At 36.6% G+C, this 15,398-nt stretch overlaps 1 protein-coding gene across 1 annotated transcript in view; it reads right to left on the reverse strand.

The window, feature by feature from the left end:
- Positions 1-414: 414 nt before the first annotated feature.
- UNC13C (unc-13 homolog C) overlaps positions 415-15,398 on the reverse strand; it is a 665,319-nt gene continuing 650,335 nt past the window's right edge. The window contains exons 30-32 of the mRNA XM_066276244.1: positions 5,718-5,810; positions 4,032-4,191; positions 415-2,156 (exon numbers count right to left, since the gene is read on the reverse strand). Coding sequence (XP_066132341.1) covers positions 1,871-2,156; positions 4,032-4,191; positions 5,718-5,810 — 539 coding nt within the window. The 3' untranslated portion in view covers positions 415-1,870. The remainder of the gene's footprint in view (positions 2,157-4,031; positions 4,192-5,717; positions 5,811-15,398) is intronic.

The following is a 15,398-nucleotide window of genomic DNA, read 5'->3' on the forward strand; positions in this document are numbered from 1 at the left end:
TCAAGTGGATTATGCTTTATGACATTAATTTTATCCTAAAGATCTCAAGTCAATGTTCTGTAAAATCATTATAAGATAAATCTAGTGTGAATCCTTCATGAAAATAATGAAACATTTTGTAATATTGTTTGTTTATATGTTGAATTTTCTTAAGGGGCTTAACAGTATTAAAAAATACTGTAAGATGCATCAGTTCTTCTTTGTTTTCAGTGTCATTATCTTGTAATATGTAGTAACTGTTTCCATGAATACAATTCCTCATAAAAAAATTTTCAAATTCTAATGAGACATTAGAATCAAACAACATGAAGATTGTTCTAGTAAAAAAAAATACCCTGGAGTTTTTATTTTTAAATAATGAAATAATGTTGCAGAAATTAATCAACAAGGCAGAAAATACAATAAGGTGTTGCATGTGCCCAATATACATCTATTTATTAATGCATATGCCAGAGGATCACATTGTATTATGCATTTGAAGAAGTCATTAACAAAGCAATCGCCTATCAATTTAATATGAATTAGTGGATCTCACTGGTCTGTGTTTTCACACCCAGTAGCAGAATGGTTCTGAGAGTCACGATAATATTAATTTTGGTTCTTAACATATCAGACCAAAGTATTTGCAAAACACAATCACTGTAACTGATTTTTTTTTCTGTCTGTATATGTTGTCCACTAACAGTTATGAGCATAAGTTTCAGAGTACTGTTCTACAGCCAAGTATTTAGATAGACTAAAAAGCCAAACCAAAAAAAATACAGAAAATGCAAATATTCATAAACTATTTTATATTCAAAATCCAATCTAGTTATGTACCATGCTGTATTGTGTTCTTATCTCCTCTGATGCATCTTGGTCTTATAAAATAACATAAATTACAAAATTATAAGCAATTTCTTCAGACTTTTACATTTTTCATTAAGTAGATGAAGACATGACTTTTTGCTTTAGTGCAATATATGGCAATGCTGTATTCAGTACAAATCATTAAATATTTTTAAAAGAAAAAAGCATTTAACTTATAGTCCTTTTATTAAGGAGTTAGGCATAGCTGTCAGAGGGAAAACACTAACAGTATAGTTACTTATCAGAGACAATTAAAAAAATAACCTTCCATTACATGACTTTCTAAAGAATAAAATTTGATAAAGCCAAGACATAATGCTAGATGGCAAATGCATCAAATTACCTTTTTAACAAATGTGATGTGACCTTGGCAGTTTTGAGAACAAATTTTGTCAATATATCAAACATTGTTAACAAACTCTATTTAGCATTGCTTTGTATAAGGTTTTTAATAGCATTTCTTCACAGTGATATTTCAGAAAGGTTGGAAACTTGTCAGCAGAAAATATTTTTCACCTTTTCTATTTTAATTTGTATGCAAAAATCATCACAATATATCTGCAACTATAAAATTACAAATGCTTTCTAGTGGTGACTGCATTTCTAATTATGATAGAAAAGGGTATTTGTAAAGACATCTACAATGAGGTAAATCTAAATAAAACAGGATTTGAGAAACAAAACCTTTCTGATCCATGGGCAATATAAACTAATTTAACAAAGACAACAGACAAACTCAAAAGACTGATTGTTTTTTTAGTATGCATAATGAAGTGAAAAACATTTAAAAAGATCTGGATATTTCACTTTACATCATAATTTTGGCACTTCATGAAACATTTATTTCTGAAAGACCAGAAATGGTATAAAAGTTCAGCAGGTTTTCCTGTAGACATCGTACGTGAGTACTGGCAAACACTGAAACATAGTGAACTAGACATTCCTACGTATTTGCACACGCATGCAGAAGTTAAACAATTATAGTTTATGAATTGTCGAGATTGTATCTTCAGTATTACTTTCAAGCACTCTCTTCAGCTGATCTTGTTTCAGATTTAAGTCTGACAAATTCTTTAGCCACATCATCGTTGGTCCTCTGAGAGAGTATTCTGAGAATAGTCAACCCAGTTTCATCCATAGAAACATTTTTCAGAAGAGGATACCATGCCCCATAGCTTCCCTTCTCTGCTATGTTCTGTAGCTGAATTACTGTCATTCCAATAATTCGATCTTCTCGGGCAAAGCAGTAATCCTTAACGGAGAGATGAAGTTCATAGGCTGCTGGGCGGTTTTCTTTACCCAGAATGCTGTGTGGATTAAAATGAGACTCAGAGACATGGACAAGAATGTGATGGTAATGGGAGGGGGGGGGGGAGAAAGGAAAGAGAGGGGGTGGGGGGAGGGGCGGGGCACAAAGAAAACCAGATAGAAAGTGATGGAAGACAATTTGACTTTGGGTGAGGGGTATGCAACATAATCAAATGTCAAAATAATCTGGAGATGTTTTCTCTGAACATATGTACCTTGATTTATCAATGTCACCGCATTAAAATTAATAAATTTAAAAAAATAAATAATGAGTTTTTAGCAAATATTTTATCTCACTTAGGAATACAGTTCTTAAAATACTGTTAAAAATGTTACACATTGCTCAGACTATTATATTGACAAAGTGAATATCATTTTTTAAATTCTGATATATATATTATTTAAATTCTACTTAGATTTTCTTTATATAGGTAATACTTGCTATCTAACTTAACAACTCCTTTTCCTAGATAGAAATAGGATAGCTAAATATGCTTTAATGTTAAGTTTGTTAATAGAAGCTGGAATTAAAATATTATGGTGGACTTAATCATTGGGGCAGGGTCTCCCCACTGATTCAGGGGTAGGATGGGGTTTCTAGGGATCATGGGAATTTGGCCAGAGTAAGGGGTAGGTGTTAAAATTTTTCTGTACCATTTCAATATCAGTTATTATAATCTCTTTTCTTTACCTCTAGCTCCTGGATATGCTGTTATACCTAGGAGCCTTTTCTCAGGGGAGTACACTGCACAGATTATCAAGCACTATTTACAAGATGCTAAATTGGATACAACTCTCCAGAGTAAATTAGTTCTAGCAGAGCTGGTACTTCAGTGCCAATTCTTTAAAATGGCAATAGTTAGGCTTGTCAAGTGTAGGGCTGCAGATGGCCTCGACGACTAACAACTCAGGACAACCTGTCAGGGCACAACTGTGCATAATGTAGAAGGAAGAGTGGTAACGTGCTAAGAATACACCCCACCCTTTAATTCTTCCTCAGATATTCTTGACTTCCAAATAAATATACATCTATTCCTCAGCTGAACAAGCTTCCACATTTCTTCTTTTTTTTAAAATAAATTTTTATTAATTTTAATGGGGTGACATCAATAAATCAGGGTACATATGTTCAAAGAAAACATCTCCAGGTTATCTTCCTTTTCTAAGTGACATTTTCTAGTCAAACATTTTGCAGATTCAAACTTTCTTGAGTTTGGACCTGTGTGTTGGACTGCAAAGCCCTGTACCCTGAGTACTTCTTCAAATTCAGTTCATCTCCCTCACTTGCCCACACTATTTATTGTTTCTTAAATATATCAGACAGGCCCCTGCTTTAGAGTCTTTGCACTAGCAATTTTGCTTGGCCTAAAATGCTCTCAACACTTTTCTCTGCTTAACTGTTTCATTTTTCCCCCGCCTCAGGTTTCAACTTAAAAGTCACATGCTCAAAGAGGCTTCCCTGAACACCTAATCTAAGTAGTTAATAATCATTCTACTACATCTTTCTGTTTTCATTCTCTGCATGATACCATCAAGATAAAGTTTTATTTATTTGTTATTTTGTTTATTATACATTCCTCATCTCTAGAAAGTAACTTCCATGAGAGCAGAGAAATCCTATTATGTATCCTCAGTCCTTATAATATTGCCTGATACATGGTAAGCACTGAACAGATACTGACTGAGTGGAAGGAAGGAACTGAAAACATAGCCTTTTTCAGCTGCATGAAAACAGTGATGAACATGAATGCTTAAAGCAATAGATTTTTCTTTCTTTAGTGAAGCCAGTACCATTCCTACCCTGAATTCTTCAGTAAGTTTAGCTATACAGTGGCTATTGCCTGGTTGAATAAATGAGTTGGATCATGACTTACAATTGAAATGTTTCATTGTACTTGGGTGACCAGGTGTTGCTTTTTGTCTTTGTGCCTTGTTTTCTTTTCTTGTCTCCAAGGTTGGGTCCCAGCATACAAACTTCCACAAAAGGGCGGAACATTGCAGTGGTCTGCCAGTTTAGGTTATTGATAGCCATCACTAAAAACCAAAGAGGGGAAGAGATACAAACTGTTAGCAAATGAGTATGTAGAATCTTTGCCTCTCCCTTCAGTTCTTAGAATGAATTCTTATTTTACAAAATGATCTATGATTTAAATTTGATAGTGTCCTAATGCCAATGACAAGAAAATATCCTTGAAGGGAAACAATTTACATTCTGGAATGCACACTTGATGGGGCTGTAAGCTCTTAGCTGTATGGCATTGGCATAGCTGTGGCAAAAAGTTAGCTGTAATTAAAATGACATTTGTTACTAATAAAAAGTTATAGCTTCTGCGTAAAAACATGTTTTTCTTATTAAAAATTGTCATTATGTTCATCATGAAATATTTAGAAAATATACAGAAAATACACTTAAAATCTATAATTTTTTAGAGGAAGTAATACTTTGTTGTATATGGCTTCATTATTTAGTTACTTCATATATAGAATGGGACTATAATATATTACAGTCTTGTAAGTAGCTGTATTTTTTAAATTCATCATGATATCTTTGCAATGCATTATATATATTTCAACTGCAAATATTTCACTCTATGGATATTCCATCCTATATTTACCCAATCAGCTATTGTTAAACACATCTGTTTCCTAAGTTCAGGCATCATAAATAGTTCTTAAATGTACCTTCTCATATATATACTTTGCTCATTCTTTAATAATAATATCCTTAAGAAAGTGTCTTATAACTAAAATTGAATGCAAAAGTTTCATAAAACTTTTGGCATTTCCTGCATAGTAACAAAATATTTTAGGATACTGGCCTACTGTATAGGCATGTGCATTTATCTGTATACTTACCTATATTGTACATAATCTATTATAGACTATAACAATATTCTTTTTATAATACAAAAATATATTAGGTAATACAATGCTAAAATATATTAGCAAGCCTTGGTTTTAATTAAAGTGGATATTATTACATTGTTTAAAATGACTAAATCTATAATATAAAAGCTGAATATGATTCTATTGAGCAAAATATTAACTATTAAATTTTACCTTTGGAATATTCCCTGCATTCTGATGATGTTTTTACCATATAAAACCAATAGATTAAAACATCATTAAAATAAAATCAAACTAGTTGTTGGAAATCACATAGAAAATAAATATTGCTAGAGTATGTGAATATTAAGAACATACTGACTTAAAATCTAAAATTTCATTGGCAAGTTATGGAGCCAATTCAATATATTAACATTATATATATATATATATATATATATATGGCATAAACCACAGAGACAATATTCAAAATATACATTTGTAATGTAATCACCAATGCAGTTAAACCATTTAGATATTTCAAATTATATAGGCTAATCATCTGTGCCATTTATTTGTTTTTAAATAAAAGTTCTAGTTCAGGAAAAAATTCTAAACATGCCCTAGAATCATTTAATATACATATTTAAAAACAGATCCAAGAAAAGACATTACTATTTTTTCAGAAATTAAAGTCTAATGAGTAAGTTGATGTATCTGGACCCAAAGTATACCTTTGACAGTGACTTTATGCTCTCCAGTGCCTGGGGTGGTTGTGATGTCCACATGAACAGATATCTGACCCACTGAATCTTTGGAGGAATGACCTGCAAATAAGCAGAAGTTTACTGGCCTGAACTTTTAGATTACTTAATAGTGGACATCTACATTCTCCACATAAGGGACTAAAGTATCCCTTTCTGGAAATAATTGGTTTGAGGAGAGACTAACACATAAGCATTTTGCTGCAATATAGTGTGATAAGTTCTATCACATAGTTATAAGGTCTTCTGATGGCATAAAAAGCAGCCAGTTTTAACCTGGGTAAAAAATTAAGCATGTTGTACAGGAAAGTGCCTGTGATTCAGGATCAGATAAACTTGAATTTAAATCACAGTTATGCCGCTGCTGATTCTGTGATAAGAATTTGCTGTATTCTCAAGTTTCAATTTTCTCATTTGTAAAATAGGAATAATAACACTAACATTTTAGTATGTATATATATTATATACACATTTAACATATCACCTATGAACATATACATTTTTTCCACAATCAGAAGCACACACTTTATCCTTTACCTTACCTCTATTATTTCACCTAAAAATATATTATGAACATCAATCCATTTCAGTATACATAAATGTATCACTCATTCTTTAATATAGCCAGAATATCACAACACTTAATACAAAGTAAATGTTCATTAAAACAGCAAAATATTTAAAATATTTAAAATAATGGTTGCCTAATATTATGTTATATGAATATATATTTTAACCATATTTCAGTTGTTCCCAATTCCTTGCTATTTTAAACAAACTATAATGAATATTTTTATGTTTATTTATGTTACTCTGTTGTATAATTTCTAGAAATGAAATTTGCCAATTTGAAATTTTAATTTTGCGCCAAAGAGATTATAACAATTTACATTTGTATATGCAACATATGAGATGAACAAGAATTATACATTTCTAAAAATAAACTATTAATATCCAAATCTAAAAATAGAAGGTTCTAAGAAACTTCCATTTTCTAACCTCAGAGAATCATTGAATTTGGGCCTGAACCTCTTACTAGGACCTGCTAGGAAGAGCCAGCTCATCACAAGAACCCCTGCCTCTCCACCTGGCCATTTGATAATAAAAGAATTGAAAGATAGCCCTGGCTGGATAGCACGGTTGGTTAGAGCATCGTCCCAATATGCAAAGGTTGCCAGTTCAATCCCTGGTTATGGCACATATAGGAACAGATATTTCCTATCTCTGGATATACAGAGATATTTCTATCTCTCTTGCCCTTCCTCTCTATCTAAAAATCAATCCATTAATAAAAAATTTGAATGGAAATGCTTCTAGAATTTTTCCAATACCCTCAGGTTTTGTGGAACAATGAGTCTTATTAGGGATTGTCACAGTTGGGGCAAAGAGGCAGGCACCTCGGAGGCATGTGGTGTGCAGTACTAGCTCAAGTGCAGCAAGAATAAGTAGCCAAGCCCTGAGCCTTGCAGAGTACATCAATTCTCCAGGTTGCTATTTGGAAATGAGTCTTACACCATCAGTTTTACAAGCTTCTATTTCCTCAAAGACAATGAACTGGAAGAACCCTAACATTATTCGATGACTCTTAAATAAATAATGACCACTAATGGTCACCACTGATGTTTAAATAAAGAGTCACTTGTTGTTTTCCTCTCTTTTCTTCCTTCTCAACATCAAGGAAACTACCATCAGAAAAAAGAGGAAAGGCACACAGGAGGAAGCCCATGTCTTCCTCCTCCTTCTATTGCTAGAGTCACTATTTTGTGTTTACAGATAGGGAAGGGACCTGCGAATCCAGTAAGTGATTAAAGATTTAATGTCAACAGGACAAGGTCTTAAAAACTGGAATAACTTTCTAATAGTGCAAGTCTCTAATATGGCGTGGACCTGGACTGTGATATCAGTAAGGGAGGTGTCTATGCAGTAGAAAGTAAGTTTATTGCTAGGGGACAGCCTCTTTCCTGGTTCTAGTAGTTTTTTCTTCCCCTTGATACTGTTGTTTAAGAGAAGTTAGTTTGCTATTCCTTCTGTCTCCTTAGTATCCTGCCTATACCTTTGTATATGTTTATTAAATCTTTATCAAATAATCTTAATTTGGGTGTGTCATTTGATTTCTGCTGGAATCTTGGTTTATAGAGTTAACATCTTTGATTTGCTCCTAACTTGAATGGAAATGCTTCTAGAATTTTCCCAATACCCTAAGGTTTTGTGGAAGAATGAGACAATCTTTTGGGTGGAAGGGCAGGGTATAAAATATGATGCTCACTACTTAGCAACTTTTATCATTATAGATTTCAGAAGAAAAACATGCTTAAGTAAGCTCTTAAAAGTTGAGTTAGAATGCATATTTTAAACAAAGGAAGCAGAAGACATAGCCTAAGCACATGTGCAGACGTATAAAACAGAACAGTGTGTCCTGAAAACTGTTATTTTGGTGTGAATGGAGCATAGATGATGGAGTAGCAACAGGAACCATTAGAGAAAATAGTGGTGCCTTGAATACCATATTAAAAATCTTTAGACATTATCCTAGTGCTGCTGAGAAGTTTCTTAAGGTTTTGGCCATGAATGGCATAGTCAGGTTTTTGAAAAAAAATTCTTTCATTTGCATAAAGGATGAAATTCCTACTCTCATCAGTTCATTCTTTTCTGGAAAACATCTCATTATATCATGAATCAAGTCCTAAAAGCCAGCCCTTCACTTGGATGCTCCTGATTACTTTTTACTTCATCTTCAATGGCTGGTCCATGCTGTCATCTTTAGCCTGATTCTTCATAACATCATATTTTCATCAAGACAAATCACATATTTGGAAAATTCTTTGTCTATTGGCCTATGAAGCCCTGTTCAAACACCTCTACCATAAAATACTTTTATTTAAAAAATTTTATAAAAAAAAATCTGCAATTAAGCCCTGACCAGATAGCTTGGTTGGTTAGAGGATCATCTGGAAACATGGAGTTTGCTGGTTTGATTTCTAGTCAGGGCACATATAGGAGCAGCTTGATGCTCCTTTCTCTCTCTTGCTCTCTTCTTCCTTCTCATTAAAATCAATAAAAAAATAAACATTAAGAAAACCTGCAATTATGTTCTTGATTTCCTCACTACTATAATATAGTACAAATCCCCTGGGCAATGGACTCAGACTGTTCTATGAATATGGTCTCAGTCACTTACTAAGAGATCATGAAAACTTTATGAACTTTTATTTACTTATTTTTATAGCACCTACCTGGCAGCATTGCAATGAGAATAAGTAATTAATTTCTTAAAATATTTTTTCATTTTTTTAGAGTAGAGAGAATGAGAGAGAGAGAGAGAGAGAGAGAGAAAGAGAGAGAGAGAGAGAGAGAGAGAGAGAAGGGAGGAGGAGCAGTAAGTATCAACTCCCATATGTACCTTGACCAGGCAAGTCCAGGGTTTTGAACTGGCAACCTCAGCATTCCAGGTCGATGCTTTATCCACGGTGCCACCCCAGATCAGGAACACATTTTTCTTTTTTTTTTAAAAGACTTTATTAATTTTAGAGAGAGAGAGAGAGAGAGAAAGAAATGGAAAGGGGGGAGGAGCAGGAAGTATCAACTCCCATATGTGCCTTGACTGGGCAAGCCCAGGGTTTGAAACCAGTGACCTCAGTGTTCCAGGTTGACGTTTTATCCACTGTGCCAGCACAGGCCAGGCTAATTTTTTAAAATGTAGAATATTTTGTGCCTTCCTATATAACAACTGTTATAAAGCATATATAATAGCTGTCTAGCATATGGATCCAAGTTTATTATTATTCAATTATTAACAGAACAATTTAAAGTATTAAATCCCTTGAACCGTCATACATAATGTCCACATTATAAAAATTACTTAAAAATCCATGGATATTATGGTTGTCAAGATCAAAGACTGCAAAAAGACAACTCTGGAGTGACTAGAGCTCTTCCTAACAAATTCAGAATTCCTACTTTCCTCCCCAACACTTTCTAGTAGAATAGTGGTGGCAGATTTTTAGAGCCCTCAAATATTTAATAGGAAAATCTGCTCCCTGTATTAAAAGCTTTCATTACCAAAACTCTGGTAAAATGACTTTTCTTAATTAATAAAGGGTTATTGTTTGTTTCTTTATTACTGAAATCACAGTTAATGAGAAAACACCTTTCAGCATCCCTGAATATGTATTCAGTTTGTATAATGGCCTCTAATGTGATAACTGAATTTCAAAGTCTGCTCAGTGCCTAGGTTTGTGGTGAAAACTTTTATGGGTGATCTTAATGTATTGCTACAAGCAGTAATGTCACTATGGCTGGTTTCCACTAATGTAAACACCAAAAAAGTGATAGGCCAGTTCTTGATAAATTTTTAAATAGTAGAAGTCTTCCATCAAAGCACTCACTAGGTATGATTTCTTCTCCTGAGTTTCTAATGGTCAAAGTAATTTAAAGGCTTTAGTTGTGTTGTTATAGACCTTGAAAGATTTCTATGGTAGAAAATATAAAATTTTAATTAGGAAAATATGTGAGTTTCTGTTCGGTGCCTTCAGTTATGGAGGAACAATCTTCTGCTTTTTCAAAACAACAAACAACTAATGTAATGGCCTGAAACCTTTTAAAAGATGCTCTTTAAACGCATAGATGTAAGTTTTCCCTTTTTACAAATTACTTTTGGGTAGTCCTCCACTTGTACATCCTTTGTGTGTGTGTGTGCTTTCTTAAGAGTCACGGACAGCTGCATTGGAAAGAGAAAGACATTAAAATTTTCACTTATGTACTCAGCAGTGCCTGAACATTTTTGTGAAAAACCTCCTGGGTGGAAACATTTATGAGACTCTCAAAATGCACATTTTCTTTTCGAGCACAACATGTGAAATTTACTGCTCAATCAAGTCAAACATAGTCTTGAGAACTGACTGCTTAATGTGGCACAACCTAAAAACGTGGAATTAGGAAAGCAATAGAGTAGAAACAACTGGTTTAAAAGGGTTGATCATTATTGCAATTATTGCCTAATAGTCATGCTATTCATTATTGTCACTTTAGAGAGCCAGGTTTGTGCTTTCATGGCCTGGAGTTTATACCACTTTCTAGCACCATCTTATGCCTTATATTGCAGTTAGTGATGCAGATTTTTTTTTCTTCCTAACTACATTCCATTATGGCAGGAAACCTCCATCAATAGTCCATACTTTCTATCACTAATTCCTACAATAAACTTGTAATATTCTTTTGCTATATATTAAATGACCAATTTATAGTTATTTATTTATTAAACATGCAAGCAATTCTCATTTACATGGTGTGATATGCCCAGATTCCACTTTCCACAGTTCAGTTCAATGTCACCTGTCTCCCAACCAGATGTTCAAATTTCAGCTATCATGGTACATTAAATGTGTATCCTTGCATATTATCAGTTATCAATCACATCACTTCTTTCCAAATCTCTTGGTGATTGGTCATTGTGCATCTGTTCAGTTCACCCAGAACTGAGGATAAAAGGGCCATATTGAGATGGTAGGAGAGGCAGAGACACATTCCCACTAAAATCACACCCTTGGCACAGCATTTCCCCTAGACCAACAAACAGAGAAACAAACAAAAAACAGAGCTTCCTTCTTCCTTAGTAGCAAGGAGTCTCCCACATCAGGCACCCCAAACCTTGAGATTTGTACCAGAGAGATAAACCCCCAAAGTGTTTAACTCTGAAAACCAACAGGTTAACAGAACTTACATCCCTACAACATAGAGCTGTAGGGAACAGAGATTCTGCTCTTTAGCATAAAAGCAATATTTGGAAAAGAGCCAATATCCTATGTGAAAAATATTTATTTGCTAACTTTAAAGCTTTTTTCTAGAGAGGTAAACTTCTTTTGAGACTCGAGGAATGCAGATGCTGGTGGGGTCCATTTCTGTTCTTCTTTTATATTGCTAGCACCAACATGGTGGTGTCATTTTTGCACTCTTTCTCTAACCTGCTAACGGGGGCAAGCAAACAGGCCCACTCCCATGCTTTGCTCCAAAAATGGACCCCACACTGACCTACTCCTGCAGCCCTGCCAAACCAGTAGGTGTGCACAGCCCACACAGGAACACACTCTGAGTGCCAGGCTCTGGTGGTCAGGGCAGATTGCCTTTCTAGGACCCACAGCTTTGAAATAGACCGTTTTAGAGACAACAAAGAACTAAGGAAAAGTTAAACATTAAGTGTTATCTCCTGTGCAAGGCCACTGCTTTTACACTGGAAGAGAGCTAATATATAGAAACAACCATCGTAAGTCAAACAAAATAAATAAGGGATAAAAGAAATATGTTACAAGAACAAAACAAGATATGAAAGCAAAGATAAGTAATTTTGTTCCCACCTTTCTCCCTAAAAATGTTAAAGATGATGTTCTTAAAGATGCCCACAAAACTCAGGAGAAGAATAGATGAACACAGTGAAAACTTCAACTAAGAGAAGAGTGGATCCAAGATAGTAGAGATGTAAGAAGATGCTAAACTCCCATGAGAAAAATCAAATATACATGTATATAGGTAGCACTGACTCCTGTGAGATAACTGAGCATTGAATGAGCAGCTGTGTCAACAAACAAGAGATAGAATAGAGGAGGCTGGGAAGCTGAGAGAGCCATGGGGAAGATGAACAAACTCTCCAGGGCCAGAGGACCAGGTGAACACCATTGTTTATGTTCCGCTCCACTTTGATTTAAAGCAGGCAGGAGCTCTATTTGGGGGCTTTGGTCTGCCTGATAAATCACTGCACATTGCCTGGAGCCTTTGCAGGGAACAAGTAGGAACAACAGGATGCCACCACACACCTGGCCTCCCTACTGAAAGCTCCTCTGGGCCAGCAGGCTAATGCCTCAGATGCCATAAGTGCTAGCTAGGCTCCAAATGGCTTTCCCAAACTACCCAGTACATAGAGCCTACACAGAGATCTCTTCTACACAAGACCATGTTCTGTATAACAAACAAATTATGGTATAGAGAAAACTGGAAAGCAAAGAAGCTTTCTAGGAATTGTGGGAATTCTCTGGGGCCTGAGGAGCAGGTGAGCACCATTGTTTACATCTCCATATACCTCCATAGGCTGAGTGGGGGCTCCATTCAGGGGCTCAGGCCTACCTGCAAGGTTAGTGAGAAATGTTTCTAGACATAACGTCTGAGCCAATTTTGATCTGAAAAAAGGGGGTAGGCAGGATCAACAGGGCATTACGGCACACATCTGGCATTCCCATCTGGAGCTGCGCTAGTGTGGTAGGCTAGTTCTCCAGATGCCTTAAGCACCCACTTGGCTCTTACTGACCTGGCAAAACCACCTTGCACTCACAGACTACACAGAGCTTATTTACATAAAAGGTACTTTTCCAAGACTGAAAGAGACAACTATTTCATCTAACTAATATAAACAAACATACAAAGTTAAACCAAATAAAAAGACAGAAGACTATTTCTCAAGTAAAGAAACAAGAAAATTCTTAGAAAAAATGGAAATAAATAACCTGCCTGATAAAGAATTTACAAAAAGATCCCAAGAATCCTCAAGGAGCTTGAGAGTAGGCTACAAGAACTTAGGGAGAACTTCAATAAAAAATTAGATAGTATAAGAAAGAAACAAGCAGACCTGAAGAATACAATAACTGAAATGAAAAACACATTAGAAGGAATTAAAAGTAGGTTAATTAACAAAGAAGAACATATCAGCAACCTGGAAGACATACCAGTGGACATCAACTTATTAGAGCAGCAGAAAGAAAAAATAATTAGAAAATTGGAAATAGTTTAAGGGATCTCTGGTATAAGATGAAGCATTCAAATGTTGTAGTATAAGGATCACAAAAGTAGAAGAGAGGGAGATGACGTCAGAGTAATGGCGGAGTAGGAAGCGATACCGATAAATCTCCCCCAAAACTCAACAAGATCATCAACCAGAAACAGAAAAACCTATACTTGGAGCCTCCAGATGCTTCACAATACACCCGAAGGTATGGTCGAGTGAAAAATTGGCTAAATATATAACCAAATCCTGAAGGAAATAGGGAGTAAGAAATGCTCCGCCTTCCTCACTAACCTAAACAGGGCGGCTTTCTCTGGTAACTGTGAATATAGAAACTGAGGCGGGCAAAGGGGGTGAATACACATCCAGGCCGCGCACAAAAGGCCGAACCAGGCTGTGGCACGGAGATCCTAGCGGAGGAAAAACTGTTCCTGTGGCAAGCCGGGCAATACAAGCTAACACTCGCGCCAAACCCAAACAAAGAAAGACAAGCGGGGCAGCCATTTTACCCGTTCTCCTGGTTGGTGCGCAGTTAGTGGGAGAGAGATCTCTTCCTAAGCCCCAGAAGTGGGTGTCCGTGTTGCCCCACAGAGAGGCAGGGTCAGAGGCCTTTCTGTGGGCCGAAAGCAGAATCTCTGGGCAGCCCCAGTGCCCTGGGAAAGCCGCGCACGGGAGGGAGCGAGAACTAATTCCAACGGTGGAAATTTTCCGTGCTGGTGAGGGTTTCACTCAGGGCAACGCGGCCGGCCTCATATCCTGGTGTGCGCGCGCAGATAGGTAGTGAGCGATTCCTCTGAGTGCCTCGGCAGGGCGCGCCCGTGTTATCGCACAGAGGGGCAGAGTCAGGGGCTTTTGTGTGGGCAAAAGCGGAATCTCGGGCCGCCCCAGCGCCTTGCAAAAGCCGCGCACGGGGACAGAGCGAGAGCGAATTCCAGCGCTGCAAATTTCCCTGCGGTTGGGGGTTTCACTCAGAGCGTGAGACTACTGGCCGGATATCCTGGTCTGCGCACGCAGATAGTGAATGAGAGTTTCCTCCAAGCACCCCGGAAGTGGGTGCCCGCCTGTGTTACCGGACAGAGTGGCAGAGCCAGAGGTCTTTGAGTGGGCGGAAAGCCCACCTGATTATGCTAGCAGCTCTGACTGACTGAGCCTTACCCAGAGCCCTGTGCTGAGTGGAAATAGAGTGGGGAGTTGCCAGCTCTTTGAACCTCTTACTATCCAGGCAGAGGCAGCAACAACCCCATAGCTGGATTATCAGGCTGCTAATTGAGGAAGGAAAGACTAGGAGAAAGGCTCCAGGAACACGGACTCTCTCACTGTCGGAGCCTATGAAAGCTAATGAGCCTTGACCCCCAACGAGACTAAAGCACAATACATGACATTGCCATAGAGACTTATCAACTGCAAACCTCTACCTGAGCGTGCCAAAGGGGCAGAACCTGGGGTACAGAGTCACCGACCAGGAAGAGGGAGAGAAAAGAAAAAACAAGAAGATAACCTCTCAAAATCAAGAATAATCTGCAGACTTTATAACCTATCCCATTTTATTATATTTGTTCGTTTGTTTCTCTTATCTTCATTCTTGATACTTTTTTTCCTCCTCCAATTTGGCCGATTAACTCTCTGCCGGTCTTACTCTCTCCTCTCCTTGAACTACACTACCCATAAGTGTTACATCTCCCATTATCTTTTTTCTCCTCTTCCTTTCTCTCTATGAGGGTTGCACTCCAAAATCCTTAACTCTCTCTCTCTCCTTTCTTTTTTCTTCTTTTACTGGTTCCCTCTTTTTTTCTCTCTCTCTCTTTCTTTTCTCCCTCTATATTAGTTTCTTCCTTTCTCCTTTACATCTCCTCTCATTCAAACCTCAATAACAAACAAATTATCTT

Source organism: Saccopteryx bilineata, chromosome 4, assembly GCF_036850765.1.
Source record: "Saccopteryx bilineata isolate mSacBil1 chromosome 4, mSacBil1_pri_phased_curated, whole genome shotgun sequence".
In the NCBI taxonomy this organism is placed as follows: domain Eukaryota; kingdom Metazoa; phylum Chordata; class Mammalia; order Chiroptera; family Emballonuridae; genus Saccopteryx; species Saccopteryx bilineata.